The 22,342-nt window shown below is 42.2% G+C and overlaps 1 protein-coding gene across 1 annotated transcript in view; it reads right to left on the bottom strand.

The window, feature by feature from the left end:
- The window catches only part of FAM83B (family with sequence similarity 83 member B), a 74,357-nt gene extending 56,216 nt beyond the window's left edge, over positions 1-18,141 (bottom strand). The window contains exon 1 of the mRNA XM_065402131.1: positions 17,698-18,141. Within this exon, the coding sequence (XP_065258203.1) occupies positions 17,698-18,141 (444 nt within the window). The remainder of the gene's footprint in view (positions 1-17,697) is intronic.
- Between the last annotated feature and the right edge of the window lie 4,201 nt (positions 18,142-22,342).

Here is a 22,342-nt window from a genome sequence, read left to right as displayed (position 1 = left end):
AGTCAGCCACGGCTGGAAAGAAAAAAAGATTGATAAGAAATCTCCTTTGAACCAAGGCTGTAACTTGTTGAGTGAAGTATTAGCCACTAGAAAGTATATTTTACTTTTATTTGCTTGTAACCACTTTGTCTTCATCTCTTGTACATGAACTCAGTTAAAAACTCTCTTTTTATGAGTCTCCTTTTTGATTAAATAAACTTGTTTTACTTTTAATCTAAACCAACCCAGTGCTGGGTTAGGAGAGAAATGATTAACTCCAGTTATAGTAATAAACTGTGCTTTTGTATCTCTAAAGGAGACAGAACCCTTGTTAATTCTGAGCATAGGCGCCGACTCCGTGGGTGCTCAGTACCCACTGGCAGCTCCCCGTGGCCCCGCCCCGCTCCCCTACTCTAGCTTACCTCTGCTTCCTCCGTGATCGCGCCGCAGCGTCCTGCTTCTTCCCCTCCCTCCCAGCGCTTGCGCCGCGAAACAGCTGATTCGCGGGGCAGGGAGAGGGGAGGAGGGGGAACGCGGCGCGCTGGGGGAAGAGGCGGGGCCGGGGCAGGGATTTGGGGAAGGGATCCAATAGGGGCAGGGAGGGGCGGAGTTAGGGCGGGGACTTTGGGGATGGGGTGGGAATGGGGGCGGGGCCAGGGGCAGGGATGGGGTGGAGTCGGGGCAGGGCCAGGGCCAGGGATGGGGTGGAGGGGCACAGGCACCCACACGCGCCGGAGAAAGTTGGCGCCTATGATTCTGAGTGTTCCAGGAAAGGGTTGGACACTCCAGGGCAGATGTTTTTGGGGAAACCTGGGACTAGGGTCACTGTGCAAGTAGTAACCAAGGCAGGTGGAGATTACAGGGGGGCCATTGTGTTGCAGGAAGGCTGCCAGGGTGAGGGTGCTGAACCAAGGGTGCACAGCGCACAGACACTCATGGAACTGCATCCTTGTCTGCTGATGTCCAGGCTGTGAGCCACAGCAGCAGAGCATTTAAGGCTCACAGGGTTACAGGGCAGGTGGTAACGCAACCTCTTATCAAAAGGTGGCAATACAAAATTTTGCCTGAAAGCTACAGGCATGACTGCTTTGCCAGTTTTTAAATAATCATAAATCATTTTACAGGAGAACAGGTGAAAGGAATGATGGCTGCAACTTTTAATATGCTTGTTTCAAAGCAGCTGACTCCACAGAGCATTTGTTGAAACTCAATACTTGCTGAAACATTTTAACAGGGCTGAATTCTGCCTTCACTTACACCCCTTCAACTGCACTGGACATCAGTAGCAGTTGTAAGAGAAGGCAGAATTTGTGTCTATTATCATCAATATGGTAAAAGATTACCTTACCTAATAAATACTGGTTCAAACCATTTGGGGGCTTTTTCAGTCAGTCAGCTGATTAACGTGTTTATGTATTGTTCTTTGGAAAACTATGCATGTTTCTCTAAATTTTATGAACCATTAAAATGGCATCACTTTCATCTAGTTAGACTTTTGTAATTAATAAGCTAAGACAAGCATTGCCTCAAGCACAGTTTATCGTTGTTCCAGTCTCTGTTCAAATTATACTCAAAATGGTTGGCACAGAGTATTGCTGAGAGGGTGAAAAAGGTTGCTCAACCCAGTCTACCACACCCATAGTCTGTGATAAGTTTCTCTCTCAGTATGAACATTTATTTTTATATAAATACGTACAGAAGTTGACCTTGTTTAATTCAAAGTAGTATTTTATTAGCCTCTAATAGATGACTATTTGAATACACTAATAGATTATGTCTGTGTCTATATCTACTCTGATTGATGCCCATACAAGGGAGTCATTCCATGACATTTCAATGGGCAGTGCTTTTATGCGAGAAGTGCCCATCTACTCTCTGTGATTCATATATGTTACTGAACCGAAAAGGCAACAATGACTAAAAAGTGGTTACTCACCTAGTCGTTACTGTTGCTCTTTGAAAAATGTTGCAATTGTCCATTACATTTTGTGCGAGAGAGAGCACGACAGGCACACCAAGACCAGAGCTGAAAAGTTTCCCAGGCAGTAACCAAAGGAGCAGTCACATGTGCACCACAGTGTTCCTTGTGCTCTGAGACAAGGGTATAAAAGGCATTGCCAGCCCACCCTTCCTTCAGTTCCTTCGTACCAGACTGAGATGATAGATTCTGATGTGTTGAGAAAGAAGGGTAGGTTGTGTAATGGACATATGGAACACATCTCAAACAGCCACAACTACAACAATGTAACTGTTTTTATTGCCTAGCATGATTGCACATGTCTATTACACTAGATCAATGGTTTTCAAACTTTTTTCATTTGCAGACCCTGTAATGGTCCCTCGCTATCAAGTGGGGGAGGGAGGCCACTCTGCCTCACTACCAGCAGACTGCAAGTGACAGTTTGTAGGGGAAACTCTGGCCCTCTGGGCAGGGCAGAGCCACAAATAGTCTATAGCCCAGCACCTTCTGGATGGGGCTGACAGTAATTAACAGTCTATAAGGGAGCTGTGGCTCCCTGGGCAGGGCATAGTACAAATAGTCTATCAGCTCTGGGCCCTTTAGGCAGGTGCAGAGCAAACACAGCAGACAACGCAGTCTGGCACTCTGGCTCAGGTAGACGTCTCGGGTAGATGAATGCAGGCCTCTTGGGCCTCAGGTGGGAAGGCTGCCACTGCAGGGGTGGGGTGACAGGGGGATGCGGGCCCACCCGACTCCACCACATTCCAGCCCAGAGCCCTATCAGTGGCAGAGTGTTCCACCACTGGGTCAGTGGGGAATCCCACAACACACTGACTCACACTCTGGCAGCAGAACCAGACCAGAGTCTGGTTCCCTTAGGCTACTTCCTACCACAGTCTGGGTGTAGGGTCCTGCAGTCCAAAAGTCTTCCATCTCCTCGGGGTACATAGCCACTGGCAGTCCCCACAGCTCTTCAGGGCATCCATCTGACGGTGGTCCTGGCAGTGCCTCTGGGCACTGGTCTGTCTCCTTCGGCCGCAGCTCCACTTGGGCCTTGTTTGGGATCCTGTTGAGATCCCAGCTCCCTGGAAGAGCCGTCTGCTCCCTCCAGTGCTCCAGCCCCAACTGAGCACTGGGGCTCGCTTTTTATACTCCCTGTCCCGCCTTGGGACTTCCGGTGAGGGGGGCAGGGTGGATTTAGCTCCACCCTCCAGGGAGGAGTATAATGGTCCTTCGCTCTGCTGTTCAGAGGGAGGCCACTCTGCCTCACTACACACACCTAAAAAATTTCAAATGGAGGTGTGGACCCTTTCGGAAATTCAATCTGTGGTCCGCAGACCCCTACCATAGAAGTCTTCAACTGAAAACTGACTGAACAAAATTCAACCATAACTGTGGCATGTGCTTGGCACAGCATTTGACACAGCGTGAGAAAGGGTGCTAAATTGTGGACTTCTACAGTCACACCATCACTTTGGGTTTTGACCGGTAGGTGCGGGTATTCACATACTTTTGATTGATCAGAAAAACAGAATGCCTTTTCTGTGATCTGAAACTTTATTTTCACAGTCACCTTTCACGAACCCTTTAGACATAGTCTGTGGACCCCCAGACCACAGGTTGAAAACCACTGCATTAGGTGACTCCCAAGCAATTTCCAATGGAGGTGGAGCTACGAGTTTCATTGGAGGAGGGAATGCAGAACTGGTTTCCTCATGTTTTTATCTTCCCTTGATACAGCAGCAACTACATAATGTGTAACAAAGGTGTGGACAGAAGACCACCTTGCTACTCTGCATCTGTCCATGAAAATAACATTTCCCACAAAAGCCACAGAGGCTGAGTGTGCTCTAGCACAGAGAGCTTTTCCAATTGATCTTATAGCAGTGATCCACTTGGACAGTTGTTGCACTGTTACAGGAAGTCCTGTCATTCGCTGTGGATAGGAGATGAACAGCTGGGAAGAGACCCGAAAAGGCTTTGTTCTATTCTAGATAAAAAGCCAGTGCTTGGTAAACATCCAAAGCATGGAGTTATTGTTCATCTTTATGAGCATGTGGCTTTGTAAAGAAGATCCGCAAATATGTGGATGGTTGAGGTGGAAATCAGATACTACTTTGGAGAGAAACTTGGTGGCCGAAGTTGTACCTTGACCTTGTTAAAACAAAGTATATACAGGATCTATTACCAGGGCACATAGCCCCCCTACTGTCCTCAATGAGGTGATGGCCATTAAAAGGCCAATTTTGCTGAAAGGTGTAACAATGAACAGGAGATTAAAGGTTCATAAGGGCAAATAGGATTTGAATTTAGTACTATCATGGAGTAAGATCTCTGATAGGTGGAAAATCTTTCTAGAACTTTACGGAACCTGGAAGTCATGTGGTTAGAGAATACAGTCCTAGCAGAAACACAAGAGTGAAACACAAAAATTGTAGCCAGCTAGGCACAGAATGGCCCCTCGTCCCGGGAAAGGAGAAACATATTCAAGATGGATCCCAGGGCTATGGTCCACCTTCGAACAGAATAGGGAACATTTCCTGTTCTGAGAGGTTAGAAATCAATCCATTGATGGGACTTCTCCTATTTGAAATATTGCTCTTAGAAAGGTCATATTGAGAGATCATTTGTGATCCAAGGGAAACAATCTGCTCACTCAGAGCACTCAGCCATTCTGGTCACTGTGATGCTATGAGAATCAGGGAATTCCAGATGCAGAAATTCCAAGGCCTGACTGCTTGCTTATCTGGTGCCCCCCGCTTGATGACATGGAACACCACTATGATGTTATCAGTATGTACATGAATATTGCTGTTCTGTATATGATGCAGAAATTAGTGGCAGGATCTGGTGGTTGCCCATAACTTTAAAATGTGTTGCCTGGTGGGTGGACCACAAGCCTAGAGCTTGCAGATCTCCCAGATGTGCTCCCCACCCCATGGCTAGGGTATCCATTACCAAAGTCACTGAAGGAAGAGATGGGTAAAAACAGGACCTCTCCTGTAAATAATGCCTTGGTTCATCCACCAATCCAGGGAAAATAGGCAATTCTCTGGGATACACACTAATGTCTTCAGGTGATGTATCTAAGGACAGAAAACTGACTTGAGCTATGAGATGAAGCCTGGCATGCAACTCACATAAGTACATGTGACCATATGCCCCAGGAGCCTGAGGCAATTCCTCACCAAGGTTCAGGGATGGGTCTTGAAGGATATACAGAGGTTTTGTAAAGCTAGAAAACTCTGTGGCAGAAAAGCTCTTGCTAGGGTTGAATCCAGCACTGTCCCAATAAATTCTGTTCTTGGATGGGTGAGAGGATTGATTTCTCTTTGTTTATTTCCATGCTTAAGCATGAAAATAGGAGGAGCATTAAATGGATACTTCTCTCCACCTCCTGAAGGGAGCAATCCTATACCAGCCAGTTGTCCAGATAAGGGTATAACTGGATGTCTCCAGGGCAGATGTGTCCTGCTATCACTGCCACGCATCTGGTGAAAAACCCTGGGGTAGATGACAGATAGAACTGTGAACTGCAAGTGGTTTTCATTCACTATGAACCTTAGAAATTTCCTGTGAGCAGGGTGGATTGCCATATGGAAATACATGTCCCTCAAGCTGAGGGCAGAATACCAATCTCCTGGATCTAGCAAAGGGATAACAGTTGCAAGGGAAACCATACAGAATTGTAGCTTCTTGATGTATTTGTTCAAGTTTCAAAGGTCCAAAATGAGCCTGGGACACCCTCTCATTTTGGGTAATGGAAAGTATCGGGAGTAGAACCCAACCCTGATTCTTCTATGTCTCCCAAAGAATGTAAAGGCTACACTTCTTACCTTAGTACAGACTCATAATATTGGCCATTGAAAAGGGGCGGGGAAGGTAGGAACTGCAGGGTAAATTCCAATTCCACTACTTTTAGCACCCACTTGTCAGGTATGGGCAATATGCCATTCTCACAAGGGAGTGAAACAGACTGCTGTCAGTTGTGCAGCTGTCTGGAAGAAGCTGCCGAGGTGGATGGCTGGAGCCCTCCTCTTTTTCAGTTTATGCTTCTGCCTCTACTCATGTGCCTGTTTAGGCATGTAATACTGCTGCCTCAGAGGAAACGGAGGAAAAAAGTGTGTTCTTTGGTGCATATATTTAGACCCAGGGATTTCAGCACGTCCTTCGAATCTTTTAATGTATGCAGGGCTTCATCCATCTTTGAGGAAAATAAGGCACAACCCTCAAAGAGGAGATCTTCAGTGATCTGTCATACCTCTGACCACTGGAGCAATGATGAGCAGTGCATGGTTACTGCTGTTGCCATGACTCTGGCAGCTGAATCTGCAGTGTGGACCTTGCAACTACCCACCCGTCCACCATGAAAGACCAGAGGTCACCCTTGGGAGTCCTCTGACAGCTTGTTACGGAATTTGGCCAATTCATTCCAACTGGAATAATCAACACAGGCCAAAAGGGCTTGATGATTCGCTATGTGTAGTTCTAACCTCACACTTGAATAAATCTTTCTACCAAAAAGAGCCAATTTTGTGCATCTTTGGGAGTCAGTTTCACTCTGTCTTGGTGGTGTCTTTCAATTACTAACACCACTACCTGGGAGAGCAACTTTCGTTGATGTAGCTAGGTATAAAGTGCCTGATTTGTGGGGATTTTTCTCCATAAGCTCCATCTGTAGAAGACTACCTCCATACCAGGGCCTCAAGCGCTGAAGAGGACAAAGTGTTTGGAAGAAGCAGATTAGAACCCTCCTAAGGATGGTCTTGCACTGGCAATGCCAATCCTCAACACCAACATCGACTAGTCTATCAGTTCCATGTGGAGAAACTTCCTCCATCAAGAGTAGGTTTCTGTAATGTAGCAGTTGCCCGGTACTGACTTTGGATGGTCTTTTGTGACCGGGTGGGGAGACTTCTCTTCTCAGTGACTGATTTCTGTAGTGCAGTAGATGAGGATCTAGATGCCAGAGGCATCCTGCATGTCACCCAGTAGGGCCTACAATAGGGTTGGTATGGTACCAGAGGCCAATTGTGGCACTGCATTCTCTCAATCTGCTCTTGTCAGAATTAGTCCTACAAGAGCAGGGATGATCCCTGGAGGAAGCTCTGGATTCCACGAAGTGGGAGACTTCAGCCTCTGAGGAAGAGTGTGAGTACTCCAAGGGCCAGGGTGGAACAGTACCAGCAGGCATCGCAAGAGATCAGTCCTGTGATCTATGATGGGTCTGCAGTTTCAGTGATAACATCGGGGGCTTCCTAGTTATCAGCACTGTGCACTGCAGTGAAGGGGGTTGTCATTGGTTTTGGAGCTGCCATCGAGATTACTGGAAGCAGTACCAGACCTGATGTTATTGCCAGTGTAGCAGATCCTGATGTGGAAACCAACATGTGATGGGCCTGATGTATTAATTTAGATGGACTATATGGGCTAAAGGTGTTAACATAACCTAGTCACTGTCCAACACTAAACAGTGTTAAACAAGCTTCGGGGTTTAGTATGCAGAGACCTTAGCCTGCTTAGCACCATGACAAATACACAATTAAAAGTCATTTTAACCTTTTTATTAAAGATAAAGAACAAAAGGAAAAACAGTTAATACATTTCAAATCTTTTAAGTAAGGCTTTCATTTAAACAACATTTTTGTTCCCTTTCCCTTTAGATGGAAACCCCCCCACTCCCTTGTTTGACAGTCTCTTCGACAGTATTCAAGATGAGTAATAACTGTCATCCCAGGTGTGGTTTGGGATTCAGCTGGAACCGTCAGAGATGGCAAGGTCATCTGAGTACCTCTATTTCTGGCCCATTCTGGTCAGGACACCTCTCAGGATCAGGATGATGAAGGTCTGGGGTCCCTGAAAATAGTAGGGGTGGCAGCCATGATGCTGACATTCATTCCAGTAGCCTTTTGTTGTCTTGCTGTTCTTTTAAACTTTCCCCACAGAATCTCTCTCTTTTAAGGACTCAAAAAGTGAGTGATGGATGGAATAGCCCATCCCCTCATCATTTTGTCCACCAGTTAGGCTTAACATCCAACACACCAATTTTGGCTCAGTAACTTCCATAACATAAGAACAGCCATACTGGGTCAGACCAAAGGTCCATCTAGCCCAGCATCCTGTCTTCCGACAGTGGCCAACGCCAGGTGCCCTAGAGTGAATGAACAGAACAGGAAATCATCAAGTGATCCATCCCCTGTCACCCATTCCCAGGTTCTGGAAAACAGAGGCTAGGAACAGCATCCATGCCTAACCTGGCTAATAGCCATTGATGGACCTATCCTCCATGAATATATCTAGTTCTTTTTTGAACCCTATTATTGTCTTGGCCTTCACATCCTCTGACAAGGAGTTCCACAGGTTGACTCTGTGTTGTGTGAAAAAATACTTCCTTTTGTTTGTTTTAAACCTGCTGCCTATTAATTTCATTTGGTGGCCCCTAGTTCTTGTGTTATGAAAAGGAGTAAATAATACTTCCTTATTTACTTTCTCCACACCAGTCATGACTTTATAAACCTCTATCATATCCCCCCCTTAGTCGTCTCTTTTCCAAGCTCAAAAGTCCCCGTCTTATTAATCTCTCCTGATACAGCAGCCGTTCCATACCCCTAATCATTTTTGTTGCCCCTTTTCTGAACCTTTTCCAATTCCAATATATCTTTTTTGAGATGGGGGCGACCACATTTGCATGCAGTATTCAAGATGTGGGTGTACCATGGATTTATATAGAGGCAATATGATATTTTCTGTCTTATTATGTATCCCTTTCTTAATGATTCCCAACATTGTTTGTTTGTTTTTTGACTGCCGCTGCACATTGAGTGGATGTTTTCAGAGAACTATCCACAATGACTCCAAGATCTCTTTCTTGAGTGGTAACAGCTAATTTAGACCCCATCATTTTGTATGTATAGTTGGGATTATGTTTTCCAATGTGCATTACTTTGCATTTATCAACACTGAAATTCATCTGCCACTTTGTTTCCCAGTCACCCAGTTTTGAGATATTCTTTTGTAGCTCTTTGCCGACTGCCTGGTACTTCATTATCTTGAGTAGTTTTGTATTATCTGCAAATTTTGCCACCTCACTGTTTACCCCTTTTTCCAGATTATTTATGAATATGTTAAATAGGACTGGGCCCATTACAGACCCCTGGGGGACAACACTATTTACCCCTCTCCATTTTAAAAACTGACCATTTATTCCTACCCTTTGTTTCCTATCTTTTAACCAGTTACAAATCCATGAGAGAAGCTTCCCTTTTATCCCATGACTGCTTACTTTGCTTAAGAGCCTTTGGTGAGGGATCTTGTCAAAGGCTTTCTGAAAATCTAAATACACTGTATCCACCGGATGGCCCTTGTCCACATGCGTGTTGACCCCCTCAAAGAATTCTAGTAGATTGGTGAGGCATGATTTCCCTTTACAAAAACCATGTTGACTTTTCCCCAACAAATTATGTTACATAAGAACATAAGAATGGCCATACTGGGTCAGACCAAAGGTCCATCCAGCCCAGTATCCTGTCTGCCGAAAGTGGCCAATGCCAGGTCCCCCAGAGGGAGTGAACCTAACATGCAATGATCAAGTGATCTCTCTCCTGCCATCCATCTCCACCTTCTGACAAACAGAGGCTAGGGACACCATTCCTTACCCATCCTGGCTAATAGCCATTAACCTCCATGAATTTATCTAGTTCTCTTTTAAACCCTGTTATAGTCCTAGACTTCACAACCTCCTCAGGGAAGGAGTTCACAACCTCCTCAGGCAAGGTTGACTGTGCGCTGTGAGAAGAAGAACTTCCTTTTATTTGTTTTAAACCTGCTGCCCATTAATTTCATTTGGTGGCCCCTAGTTCTTATATTATGGGAACAAGTAAATAACTTCCTTATTCACTTTCTCCACACCACTCATGATTTTACCTCTATCATATCCACCCTTAGCCTCCTCTTTTCCAAGATGAAAAGTCTAGCCTTTTTAATCTCTCTTCTTATGGGACCCGCTCCAAACCCCTAATAATTTTAGTTGCCCTTCTCTGAACCTTTTCTAATGCCAGTATATCTTTTTTGCGATGAGGAGACCACATCTGTACGCAGTATTCAAGATGTGGGCGTACCATGGATTTATATACGGGCAATAAGATATTCTCCATCTTATTCTCTATCCCTTTTTGAATGATTCCCAGCATCCTGTTTCCTTTTTTGACCGCCGCTGCACATTGCGTGGAGGTCTTCAGAGAACTATCCACGATGACTCCAAGATCTCTTTCCTGATTAGTTGTAGCTAAATTAGCCCCAATCATATTGTATGTATAGTTGGGGTTATTTTTTCCAATGTGCATTACTTTACTTTTATCCACATTAAATTTCATTTGCCATTTTGTTGCCCAATCACTTAGTTTTGTGAGATCTTTTTCAAGTTCTTCACAGTCTGCTTTGGTCTTAACTATTTTGAAGCAGTTTAGTATCATCTGCAAACTTTGCCAACTCACTGTTTACCCCTTTCTCCAGATCATTTATGAAGAAGTTGAATAGAATTGGTCCTCGGACTGACCCTTGGGGAACACCACTAGTTACCCCTCTCCATTCTGAAAATTTACCATTTATTCCTACCCTTTGTTCCCTGTCTTTTCACCAGTTCTCAATCCATGAAAGGATCTTCCCTCTTATCCCATGACTGCTTACGAGCCTTTGGTGAGGGATCTTGTCAAAGGCTTTCTGAAAATCTAAATACACTGTATCCACCGGATGGCCCTTGTCCACATGCGTGTTGACCCCCTCAAAAGAATTCTAGTAGATTGGTGAGGCATGATTTCCCTTTACAAAAACCATGTTGACTTTTGTCCAACAATCTATATTCTTCTATGCGTCTCACAATTTTATTCTTTACTATTGTTTCAACTAATTTGCCCGGTACTGACATTAGACTTGCCAGTCTGTAATTGACAGGATCACCTCTAGACCCCTTTTTCAATATTGGCAGTACATTAGCTATCTTCCAGTCATTGGGTACAGAAGCTGATTTAAACGATAGGTTACAAACCACCGTTAGTAATTCTGCAATTTCACATTTGAGTTCCTTCAGAACTCTTGGACGAATACCATCTGGTCCTGGTCACTTATTACTGTTTAGTTTATCAATTTGTTCCAAAACCTCTTCTAATGACATCTCAATCTGGGACAGTTCCTCAATTTGTCACCTAAAAAGAATGGCTCAGGTTTGGGGATCTCCCTCACATCCTCAGCCATGAAGACCGATGCAAACAATTAATTTAGTGTCTCCGCAATGACCTTATCATCCTTGAGTGCTCCTTTAGCACCTTGATCGTCCAGTGGCCCCACTGGTTGTTTAGCAGGCTTCCTGCTTCGAATGTACTTAATTTTTTTGCTAATACTTTTTGAGTCTTTGGCTAGCTGTTCTTCAAATTCTTTTTTGGCCTTCCTAATTATATTTTTACACTTCATTTACCAGAGTTTATGCTCCTTTCTATTTTCCTCACTAGGATTTAACTTCCATTTTTTAAAGGATGCCTTTTTGCCTGTCACTGCTTCTTTTACTCTGATGTTTAGCCATGGTGGCGCTTTTTTGGTTCTCTCACTATGTTTATTAATTTGGGGTATACATTTAAGTTGAGCCTCTATTATGGTGTCTTTAAAAAGTTTCCATGCAGCTTGCAGGGGTTTTACTTTTGGTGCTGTACCTTTTAATTTCTGTTAAACTAGCTTCCTCATTTTTGTGTCATTACCCTTTCTGAAATTAAATGCTACAGTGTTGGGCCACTGTGGTGTTTTCCCCACCACAGGGATGTTTAAATTTAATTATATTATGGTCACTATTACCAAGCAGTCCACCTATATTCACCTCTTGGACCTGACCCTGAGCTCCACTTAGGACTAAATCAAGAATTGCCTCTCCTCTTGTGGCTTCTAGGACTAGTTGCTCCAAGAAGCAGTCATTTAAGGTGTCAAGAAACTTTATCTCTGCATCAACAGGGAGCAGTGGGCTGAAAGGCACACTTTATCTTCAATACCAGACTGGCTAGCAGCTTCTGCAGTTGCAGAGTTCCGCAGCAAGGCCTTTAACAATGTGGAGACCATTCTCTTCTTTGGCTTTGGAGGGTGAGGGTGCTCCAAGCACTTGTGCCTCTTGGAGGAGTGCTCTAGTGAGGAGGATATCCTCCTCCCTCTTTCTGCAGGTAAGACCAGGGGAGCACTCCTGCATGGTGAGGAACTCCCTCTGGTCAACTGAACTGATATTGATGCCAGGCCAGCAGTGGCCTCCACAAGGATGTACTGGAGACGTTCTTCTCTCTGCTTCTTGGTTCTTGTCTTGAAGCCCCTGAAAAAAAAAAATCAGATGCCTGTCCCTGACTTCACCCTCACCGAGGCAGTGAGATTGAGAGTCACTCACAAGCACTGGTTTGTGACACCCAAAGCAGGGTTTGAAGACAAGGGACCTTGGCATAGGTTCCTCCAGTACAAGGCAGAGCCTGGAGTCCACTGACAACTAATTGTGAACAATTGATTAAAAAAAAAAAAAAAGACGAAAAAGAGGTCTAAGGACCCAAAAATGAGTACCACTAACTAAAACCAACAAGTTCTCTAAAGGAATGATCAAAGAGCATGTTCTGACCACCGATAAGAAGGATGGGCATGGTGGCTTTACCCTTTATAACCTTAGCTCAGAGCACAAGGAAAACCAGGTCACAGTGTGGCCGCCCCTCTGGGTTCTGCTAGGGAAAATTCTCCAGCACTGGTGTACAAGGTGCAGCACATCCTCTCCCCTCCCCGACCATAATGGACATGGGCAATCACTCAAAGAAGAATTAGTTTCTTATTGTACACACAATCTCCTTTTGGTTCATAACTAGATCCAAGCAACTGAATCAGTTTAAGTCTTGTGAGCTGGAAGACAGCATAAGCAGTTACTTTCTGTGTGGACCTGTATCTTTCATGAGTTAAATTCAAACAGAGTTGGTACTTCTTTCTGAGTCAGTAAGTTTCTGCCATGAGTCCCACTACATTTAGTAAGAGTCTTTTTTACAGTGCAGTTTTAATGTTTTTTAAGGTCCCAGTTTTGCAGTCTTTTCTCACATTGATAGTCCAACTGAAGGTAATGCCCAAAATTTTCAAACTTGATGCACAAGTTTGGCCACATAAATTTATTAAGTAGCCTTACTTATGAAAGGACTGAGCCCCACAACTTACATTGATTTCAGAAACTCAGGTTTGAAAATTGTGGCTCATAGGGCTATTCACGTAAGTAAATGTAATTTAGTGTAAAGAGCACAGGTTTGGGGTTTTGGTTGCTTGTTGTTTTTAAAACATCTTTTGAAATACAGAAAAAGTATGCTTAGGCATTTTCAAGAATTGTTTCCAATGTCTGGTGTGTATCTTAACTTATTACATGCTGTCAAAAATTCTAAAAGTACTGCAGTAAGCCCTGAGAATTGTTTTCCAAACATCCTCCCTTTGTGGTGCAAACCAAACCTCATGGTGTTGTCTGAACTAGATGATTCTGTAGAAAGTAATCTGAATGATTTCCAAGAGGCGCTGATCAATATTTGGATGTCCACTATTAGACTTGGTAGGAACATGTGAGTGATTTAGGGAGGAGATAGAAACCAGGCTCATAAAATGAGAGGAAGAGATATTGCCAGGAAGTACACCTCCCAGCTTCACACCCACTTCTCTGTCCTCTTCCCTCCCCGCTGTGACACTCTGAACAACTGTCACACCTGATATATTAATGTAGTATTTTTCTCATTTCTTTGCCACACCACAGTATGCAAGTCTCAGATCTGATAATATTGGAGGCAACTGTGAAGAGATGTCAATAGGGAACTCATGGAAGGAATATTTTATTAATGAGTTACCCATGGTACTGGACAGTAAGATAAGGAAGTTTCATGTTGACCCAAAACAGAGGAGTAGTCTTCTTGATACCAGTGCCCAGAAGAGTAATTATCTGGGGGGAAAAATATTATCCACCAGGTGCAATGAGTCAGCCCTTTTATAGCATCTTGAGCTCCAGAGGAATTTGGAAAACAGCCCAGCGTTATTGAGAAATCTCTGAAGGATGAGTATAACAAGCCAGTTGCCTTATTTCTGGAGGCCCTGTCTACCCTGCTCCATCCTCAATTTCTCTTCAGAGGAGGCTCAAAATCATGGAGCTGCTTCAAGGTGGCTTTGTACTTTTTCTTACTATGGCTATTTCACCATCCTGTGTTTTCATATTAGTATGAAGCGGGTTTTAGCCCACGAAAGCTTATGCTCAAATAAATGTGTTAGTCTCCAAAATGCCACAAGTACTCCTGTTCTTTTTGCGGATATAGACTAACACAGCTGCTACTCTGAAACATATTAGTATGGTAGCAATTAAACTTAATTTTTAAATTCAATGTATTCACAATAAGCTAAGTTGATAAGGAAAAAACATTATTGGCAAGTTTCCTTTCTGACATCTTTTATGGATATTATTATTTTTTCCCCCAGCATAGCATGGCCTTACATCGGACATTCTTCCTCTGGCAGTGTAGATTCATCATTAGTCAGTGATTATATTTATAAAACATGCCTCAGTAAAGAAAGCAGCGGACAAAATTAACATACATAATTATTTTACTAAATCACATGTTGTTCCATCCATCCTTGAGAAAAATTAGTTCACCCTTAAGGTAACTTTGGTAATCTTTCCACTGTAAATCTCCCAAAATTTAAAGAGAATCTAGATTATCTGATGGATCAATCACCACCACCAGTCTCAGGCTAGTTTATCTTGCACACTTAAGGTCTGCTTCTATTCCCATTAAAGCTGAAATTCAGTGGGGGTGAGATAAGATATGAAACATTTGGGGCCTCATCACCAAGTTATAAATGAAGTTCTCCTTCCTGAGGACAGTCTCATTTGACCACTCCCCATTATGTGACAAGTAACACCTTTTAATGAAAATGTCTCAACATAACCTACCTCTGCCAAGCAAGTTACATGGTGCTTTCTGGAATTTCGGGGGGGAGACGGGGGGAGGGATAGCTCAGTGGTTTGAGCATTGGCCTGCTAAACCCAGGGTTGTGAGTTCAATCCTTGACGGGGCCACTTAGGGATCTGGGGCAAAATCAGTACTTGGTCCTGCTAGTGAAGGCAGGGGGCTGGACTCAATGACCTTTCAAGGTCCCTTCCAGTTCTAGGAGATATGATATCTCCATATATTTAAAATTAAAAAAAAAATTAAAATTTAATTCTAATGTTTACAAACTGACTTAAAACATTTGTACTGCTGCTAATTATAAGTACCTCCCCTACAGTGCACCTTTCTTTAAGCATAACTATGCATGAATCACATGCCTGCAGATACAAGAAAAAAAGTTTTAAGACCCAGACAAATACCATTTCCCCCTTCAAGACCGAATGTTAACTTCGTGAAGAACCTTATCTATATCACCACAAGACTCAGTTTTAAGACTGCTATTAAACTTCATTTTTTCCTATTTGGTATTGCACCGATCAACCAATCAAGTCTATGTTCTATCTTATCATTGCTCATTCATCAGTAACATCAACTACAAAACATTCTGTTAATTAACATGGAAGTCATTTAAATAAAATATTAGAGATCTAAAGTACTATACATAGATCCTTCCTTAAAAACGCTAAGGGTCACATCCAACCTTTCCCATATCAACACACAGAGGAGGAATATTTGCCCAAAATTTTGAGCATTCATGTGGCAGCATCCCCTGCATAGGGCAGAACCAATGGACGCAGCATGGACTGTAGGCCAGAAAGAAACACGTACACAGAAAAGACATGCCACTCCTCACAATCTCAGGTCTTAAGAGAGAAGTCAGTATGTCTTTTTGGTACTCCAAGCCCCTTCCACAAGGGGAAGCCAGTCCTGGCAGCATGGCTAACTGTGCTGTCGATTGCTTTCCCTAGGGGGAAGGGGGTTTTCATGGATCAGGCCCTCCAATGGGGAAAGGAGATTAGAATAAATTGGCAGAATTATTGCTGCTAACAGGAGCATTAACATAAATACACTATTCTGACTCATTCAGAAAGGAATACGCCATGAAGACCAACTCTTCCCAACTCCTCCCTCCCTTGCAACTGGACTGTTTTCTTCCCAACATGCAGCAGTACCAGTAAGCAAATGGTAGGGATGGACTGGTGGCAGCACCACAGTGGTAGAAAAATACCACCACATAACTGCCTTTTCTCACCGTTCCCTTACCAGTCCACTTCCTCTTTATGGCCCCAATTCAGCAAAGCATTTCAGCACATGATTAAACCCATGTTTGTTCAGCAAAGCACTTCAGCGGGAGCTTAAAGTTGAGTACACACTTATGTGCCCTTGGTAGGCTTAACCATGACCTGCAGCCATCTGCAGGAAACTTAGAGGGAGGAGCACAGGTTGCAGGAGAGAAGGGTTTGGAGGAGGCACCACAAAGCCAATTTGTTATTCCCCTGGCTTGAATACTAGCTGCAGTTGCAGCATGCCTATAACTAGTTCTCTTAATAAAGACCCAATTTAATGTTAGAAATGTGGAGTCATTTCATGTTTTTACTTAGCACATCATACATGAAACACCAAAAAGTTTCACTTTAGGCCCTAAGTGGTTTGCTGAACAGGGATGGACTGCTGAATCTGAGCCTACACTCTTCCAGTGCCCCTCCATGCCACACTACTAAGGTAAGTGTGGGGCTTTAAGTCATGTCTTTTCTTTGGATAGATGTGTATTTGCTTATACAGCTTTCTGTTACAAAAAGCTTTGATAGGTGCCTCATATATCACAGCTTAAAATTAGTAAACTTTTGTATGTTTTGCTTCCATTTTAAAGAAATATTGATCCAAGATAGAGACTCTTCTGAAACTGTAAGCAATTTAAAGTGTGCTAATACTTTTCTATAGCTTTCCAGCAGCGTACACAGTGATCAATGGCTAAGCTAAATATGATATGTACAGTTAAAAGGTCATAAGTCAAGGCTAGTAGGCTTAAAATAATACCTCTATTTGTTTTGCAAGATGAGCGTGCATGCAAGTTCTTGATATACATTCCTGATCCCTGCAGAAAGATTTCCGCCCCCTCTGTGTCCAACATTCCACATTAAATTAAGTACAGTTTGTGAGATAACATTCACCTTTTCCTCATGTGTCAGCTATTGGCAATTTCTGAAGGCAGGATACCAGACTTTATGGACCAAATGCTATCTTCCTGTTTCCTACATTTATATTTATATAACACTTCTTCTTACCACTCTTTTGTGCTTTTCTGTTCTATTACTGTAAGCAGGAGTTGTATTCAAAAATCACAAAAATCTTGCTTCCTGAGCGCTTCAAGAAACATGATTCTGGTACATGTAAGTCAGCAACATTTTCACAAGAATTGGACTGACAGACAACTTCACATGCACGCACGAACACCTAATCACAGCAAAATAACAAATTGGATAGATCTTGGAGCTAGACTGAATGACACCAGCTAAGGATCTAGTCCAATGTTCCAAATTTGTTGTTATAACATTCATATGAAGATTCAGTTTATATTCAACATAAGGAAAGCTGAGATCAAAACAACAGGTCTGTCAATTGTCTAGGCATTTCTTATGTGCCTACCAAAGGCCTCAATCCAATAATTCTTTACATCCACTTTTCTTTCAGCCAGATTTTTCTTCCCACTGATAGTATGCACAAAAAGACTCAATAAATATCAAATTATTTCCATAGTCTTTGAATATAAATATTGTTTAAACTGTTTACCTTTCTTGCTTCTCTTATCATCTTCCTAATGGTTTCCTTTATTGTGAAAGGCTGTATTCGTGGTGGATGAAAAAGTAGATCAATATTTGTACCTCCAGATATTCCAGGCATCAGATAGGGCCAGCCCAAGTCAAGGTTCGGAGCTTCCACATCAGATTCAATAGGCCAATAAGTACCCGAGGAAGAGGTATCATCAACAGCATTGTCAGAGGAATAAACTGTGTTTTGAGGAAGTTTCTGAACAGTGTTCAAAATATAATTAATTTCTTCTTCTGCTAGGAACTCTGAACATCTCTCTTTGGAAAGAAATTCTTGGTAGGCTTCTAAACCTCCTTCAATTAAAGCATCAATAGCTACACGATACCATTCCTTGTAATGAGGTTCAATGTAATTGTCTGATCTGCATTCATCGTGTAAAGATGAAAGCATAGATGATGTTTCCATTTTCACCGATATTTAATGACAAACCTTTTAAATTTCCATTCATGCACCAATGAAATGTACCTGAGAGGAAATTGAAAGAAAACAGTTAATGTTTTAGGCAATTTTAATGATAATACTTTAACCTTCTCTTCCACCATCTAAGGATTTCAAAGTGCTTTGGAAAATTCATCAAGTAAGCTTCACAAACCTAAGCCAAGTGGGTATTATTCTCCCCTTTTTCAGATGGGGAAACTGAGGCACTTGTGAGTTAAGTGATTTGCTGAGGTTCATATGTAGAGTCTATGGCAGGACTGGCAATACATCCCAGATTTCCTGATTCCTAGACTTGTAGTATAAACAGCACATGTTCTGTGTGTGGAGAATGAATATGTAAATTCCCTCCAGTCAATTGTTTCAATACTCTATGCTTGTTGGACCATACTTAAAAGTGTTAAAACCCCAGCCCTGATTCCTGCTTCTTTATGCTATAGTCTCTCATTGTCCTCCCTTGTACACATACCTTTTCTCAGGCTTCTCTGAAACCACAGCCTTTGATGTCCTTATCTTTATCTACCTTTTTATTCACCATGCTGATCTAATCCTCTTGCTGCTTGAAGCAAAGCCAGCCGACCTCACTTTCATGAGTTACTTGAAACAGAGTTGTCTCCTCCCACATCTTGAATCAGACTATGACTCAGCAATCTGTTTTCTAGTTCCACCCTGCTAAGCCTCTGGAGCGGCTGCTTTTATCTTACTGTTAATTTAAAACAACAATAATAATAAAAAATCAGGAGTTTTTTATTGCTCACATAAATGTTCTTTTTTTCAATTAAACTGGAAGGGGGTTTGTGGCTGCTGCCACAGAGAAAGGGAGTACGTACAAGGGGAGTAAGTACATAAAGAATAGAGGGCCAACTTCTCCTCTCATTTACAGACATACAACTCCACTGAACTTCTACAATTTACTTACAATCTTTGGCCTAGGGAGGTAAGCTATAACTTGGAAACCCATGAGAGCAGCATGCAAGTGGTCAGGTAGAACAGAAAGCAGGTACATGGCAGAACCTTCCCAACCCCAATGGTAACAACATAATGTGACTCAGAGAAAGTTAACCAAAGGAGAGTAGGGGAAGTTGGAAGAACAGGTATTGAGTGCAGAGTAACTTAGGACACAGATACCTAATGTGTTGCTAGAAAATTAACGTGAAAATCCTTGTTGGAAGCCTATTTAATGATATTTTGCAGTAATGCATTATTTATGTAAATAATAAATGTACATATTATGCTGAACTTATTTATTGAGCACATAAAATATTTTATTTATATGTAGATCTTCCTAATGTTTTTGCAAGAAGTGCAGTGTTCATTTACTTTAGTAATCTACATTGGAAATAGCCTAAATAATATGAAAGTGCAACTGAAAATGGCTTCCAAATACCACTTAAATTAAGCCTAATAAAATACAAATTAAAAACTCCCTATAGCACACTGTACTAACTTACAGGGCTGGCTCCAGGCACCAGCTTCTCAAGCAGGTGCTTGGGGCGGCTGCTCCGGAGAGGGGCGGCACGTCCAGGTATTCGGCGGCAATTCGGCGGACGGTCCCTCACTCCGCCTGGGAGCGAAGGACCTCCCGCCGAATTGCCGCTGCAGATCGCGATCGCGGCTTTTTTGTTTTGTTTTGTTTTGGCTGCTTGGGGCGGCCAAAACCCTGGAGCCGGCCCTGCTAACTTAACTGTAAAATCCAATGTTCAAATATTATTTATTTTCAATTCTGGATAGTAATCCAAGTAATATTTGTGTCTGCAGATTTGTTGGTCTTGCAACTAAATTCCTTCTAAGGGAGGAAAGTTCATCTGGATAAAGGAGGATGAAATAGGGGTGAAAAATTAAACCAAGACTGCTGTTGAGGAGATTGCTAAATCTGAAGCTTAAAAGAAATGGGAAAAGGCCAATCTGAAGCTTGCATCAGCCAGACACATGAAGGATTCAATTTGAATTCTGTCTCTGGGGCAGCAGAAGGAGAGATCATCACCCAAAATATTATGCTCTTGAGCCTGGGGGAAAAGGAGTGTTTTTTGCTGCTACTGTAGTGGCAGATTTCAGTGGATAGCAGTAAGCTAAAGGAGGCTTGGTTCATGTCCACTGACTGAGAATTATGATGTGTTACAGTGGGAGATATGCAGAGGCTGATTATCCACTGCCTTGCACAGTGGGTACAAAGTAGGTATAAAATAGGAATAGTAACATCTTTACACACATTTTGTACAGATGCAAATGACTACACATGGTGCAAGGCTGTGGAGAATCAGTCCGTGATGCATAAAGGAGCAAAAAAATTAAAAAGACAAAATTAGGCCTCTCATGAAGTTGAGATAGTATCACTTTGAAATCAATGTTTTGTGAACTCAAACAACAGGGCAACACTTTTTCAAATCTATTTAAGATCAAGAGTGAAAAGTTACTAAGTACAAAATTCATAGATATTCAACTGAATATTAATAGGAAGACAATTCACTAATGCAGGCTACTAAATTGACCAGTTAGTGCACTTTTGTAGGACTTTCCCAGGGGTAATATCACTCTAACCATTGCATTGTTAGTTTGATGGTAAGGGCCTGATCCTGATTCCACTGAAGTCACTTCTCTCTAAGGTATTTCTAAAGTGGGTTACTACTGTGGTATCTAAGTGTTGTTGGCTTCATTTGTTCCACTATCCATTCCTTCTAACTAGTCTATGCAAGTCTCTGCAGTGGGGATTAAGGGAAAGAAGGTTTGGTTTTCTTATTTTTAATGGGCTAGAAACTCAGATGTTGTAGATTGGAGTTCAATTTAAGTTAATGGAGCTTTATAGATTTATTCCTGCCAAGCATTTGGCCCAACATTGATATTTTTCCTTTTCCTTTGTTTTTAAATAAGGACAGGGGGTTCTTTGGTTTTTGCTTGTTGTTTTATTGAAGAAAATGTATTTATTAAATATGACATACAGATCAAATGCAATTACCTAGGCTAAGACATACAGCAGCAGGCTATAAATACAATATGGCTCTCCATCTCAAAAAAAGCTGCAGACTTCTGCATTAATGAATTTTGTCCCACATAAGACTAATTATGTTTCTCAGAAAAAAACGTTGCTTATAAGTGTCAAAAGCAGCATCCTTTTAAGAAATTAAATAAATTTCCTCTTTATCATAAGGAAAAAGAAGGCAGTCAAGGCAGGTGAGACACATGGAACATATTGTCTGGAATTAAGGACATCAGTGTCTGGTACGTGGATAAGTTCAGACAAAAGAAGACTCTCAAATTGAAGTGATTCTACCATCTCTAACTCTCTTGCAATTGTCTTTTCCCATCCCCAGAACGTAAGAGTTATTGCACAGGAAGGGCACCTTGATGGAAGGTTAAGAACTTGTAGAAGGTACGCTAAAGAACAGAGATTTAGACAATTGGTCTGTCAGGCAAACTAAACTTTTCATATTTTTTATGGTGTATCAGCTAGTTAAAATTTCACTATATTTAAAAAGTATATGGTTTTGGTTTTTTTGAGATCTTTTTAATATAAATCAGCACAGAGATTAAATTGAGAAACAAAGTACGCTGACTTTTGAAAGATTTTTTTAAGTCCCTTCCGCCACGTATATTGTTTCTGTACAGTGGGCTTGAGTCTTCAAAGACTCATTCTCAGGATTAATCCTTACATTAGCAAACCTATTACTGACACAGCTAAGGATTTCCAGGATCAAGCCCATAGTCTGAGGTTTCAGTAATTTGCCTAAACCCATCTTCCTATCTTTGTATATGTCAAATGCACTTTGATTAATCAGACTTTGTGTACATACTTTTAAAACAGACTGGCTGTGAGAAAGTTGTCAGGTACCTTCTGAGATATACTGTCAACTGTCAATTCCAGTGCTTTCCCTATGTTTAGTTGCGTGCACCTGACATTCACTGTATTAGCCATCTTCCACTTAAGGACATAGGGACTGGATACTTAACATTGGTCAAGAAAGAATTTTCCTACCAAGAGCTGAAATGTGCTTCACTGAATGAATAGGAGATTTGCATTTCAGAGCACGTGCTCCAGCTGAATCAGTTGGTACAGTATGTAAACTCTGCATGCATCCTGCACAGGCTTGCTCATTTTTGCTCACGCTAACAACATACCCCGCCCTCTCCAATGTTGCTACAAGCAGCATAGCAAGACAAAGCTTGTATTTTGGGA

Source organism: Emys orbicularis, chromosome 3 (genome assembly GCF_028017835.1).
Source record: "Emys orbicularis isolate rEmyOrb1 chromosome 3, rEmyOrb1.hap1, whole genome shotgun sequence".
Taxonomy (NCBI): Eukaryota; Metazoa; Chordata; order Testudines; family Emydidae; genus Emys; species Emys orbicularis.
This window is presented reverse-complemented; position numbering and strand designations above follow the sequence as displayed.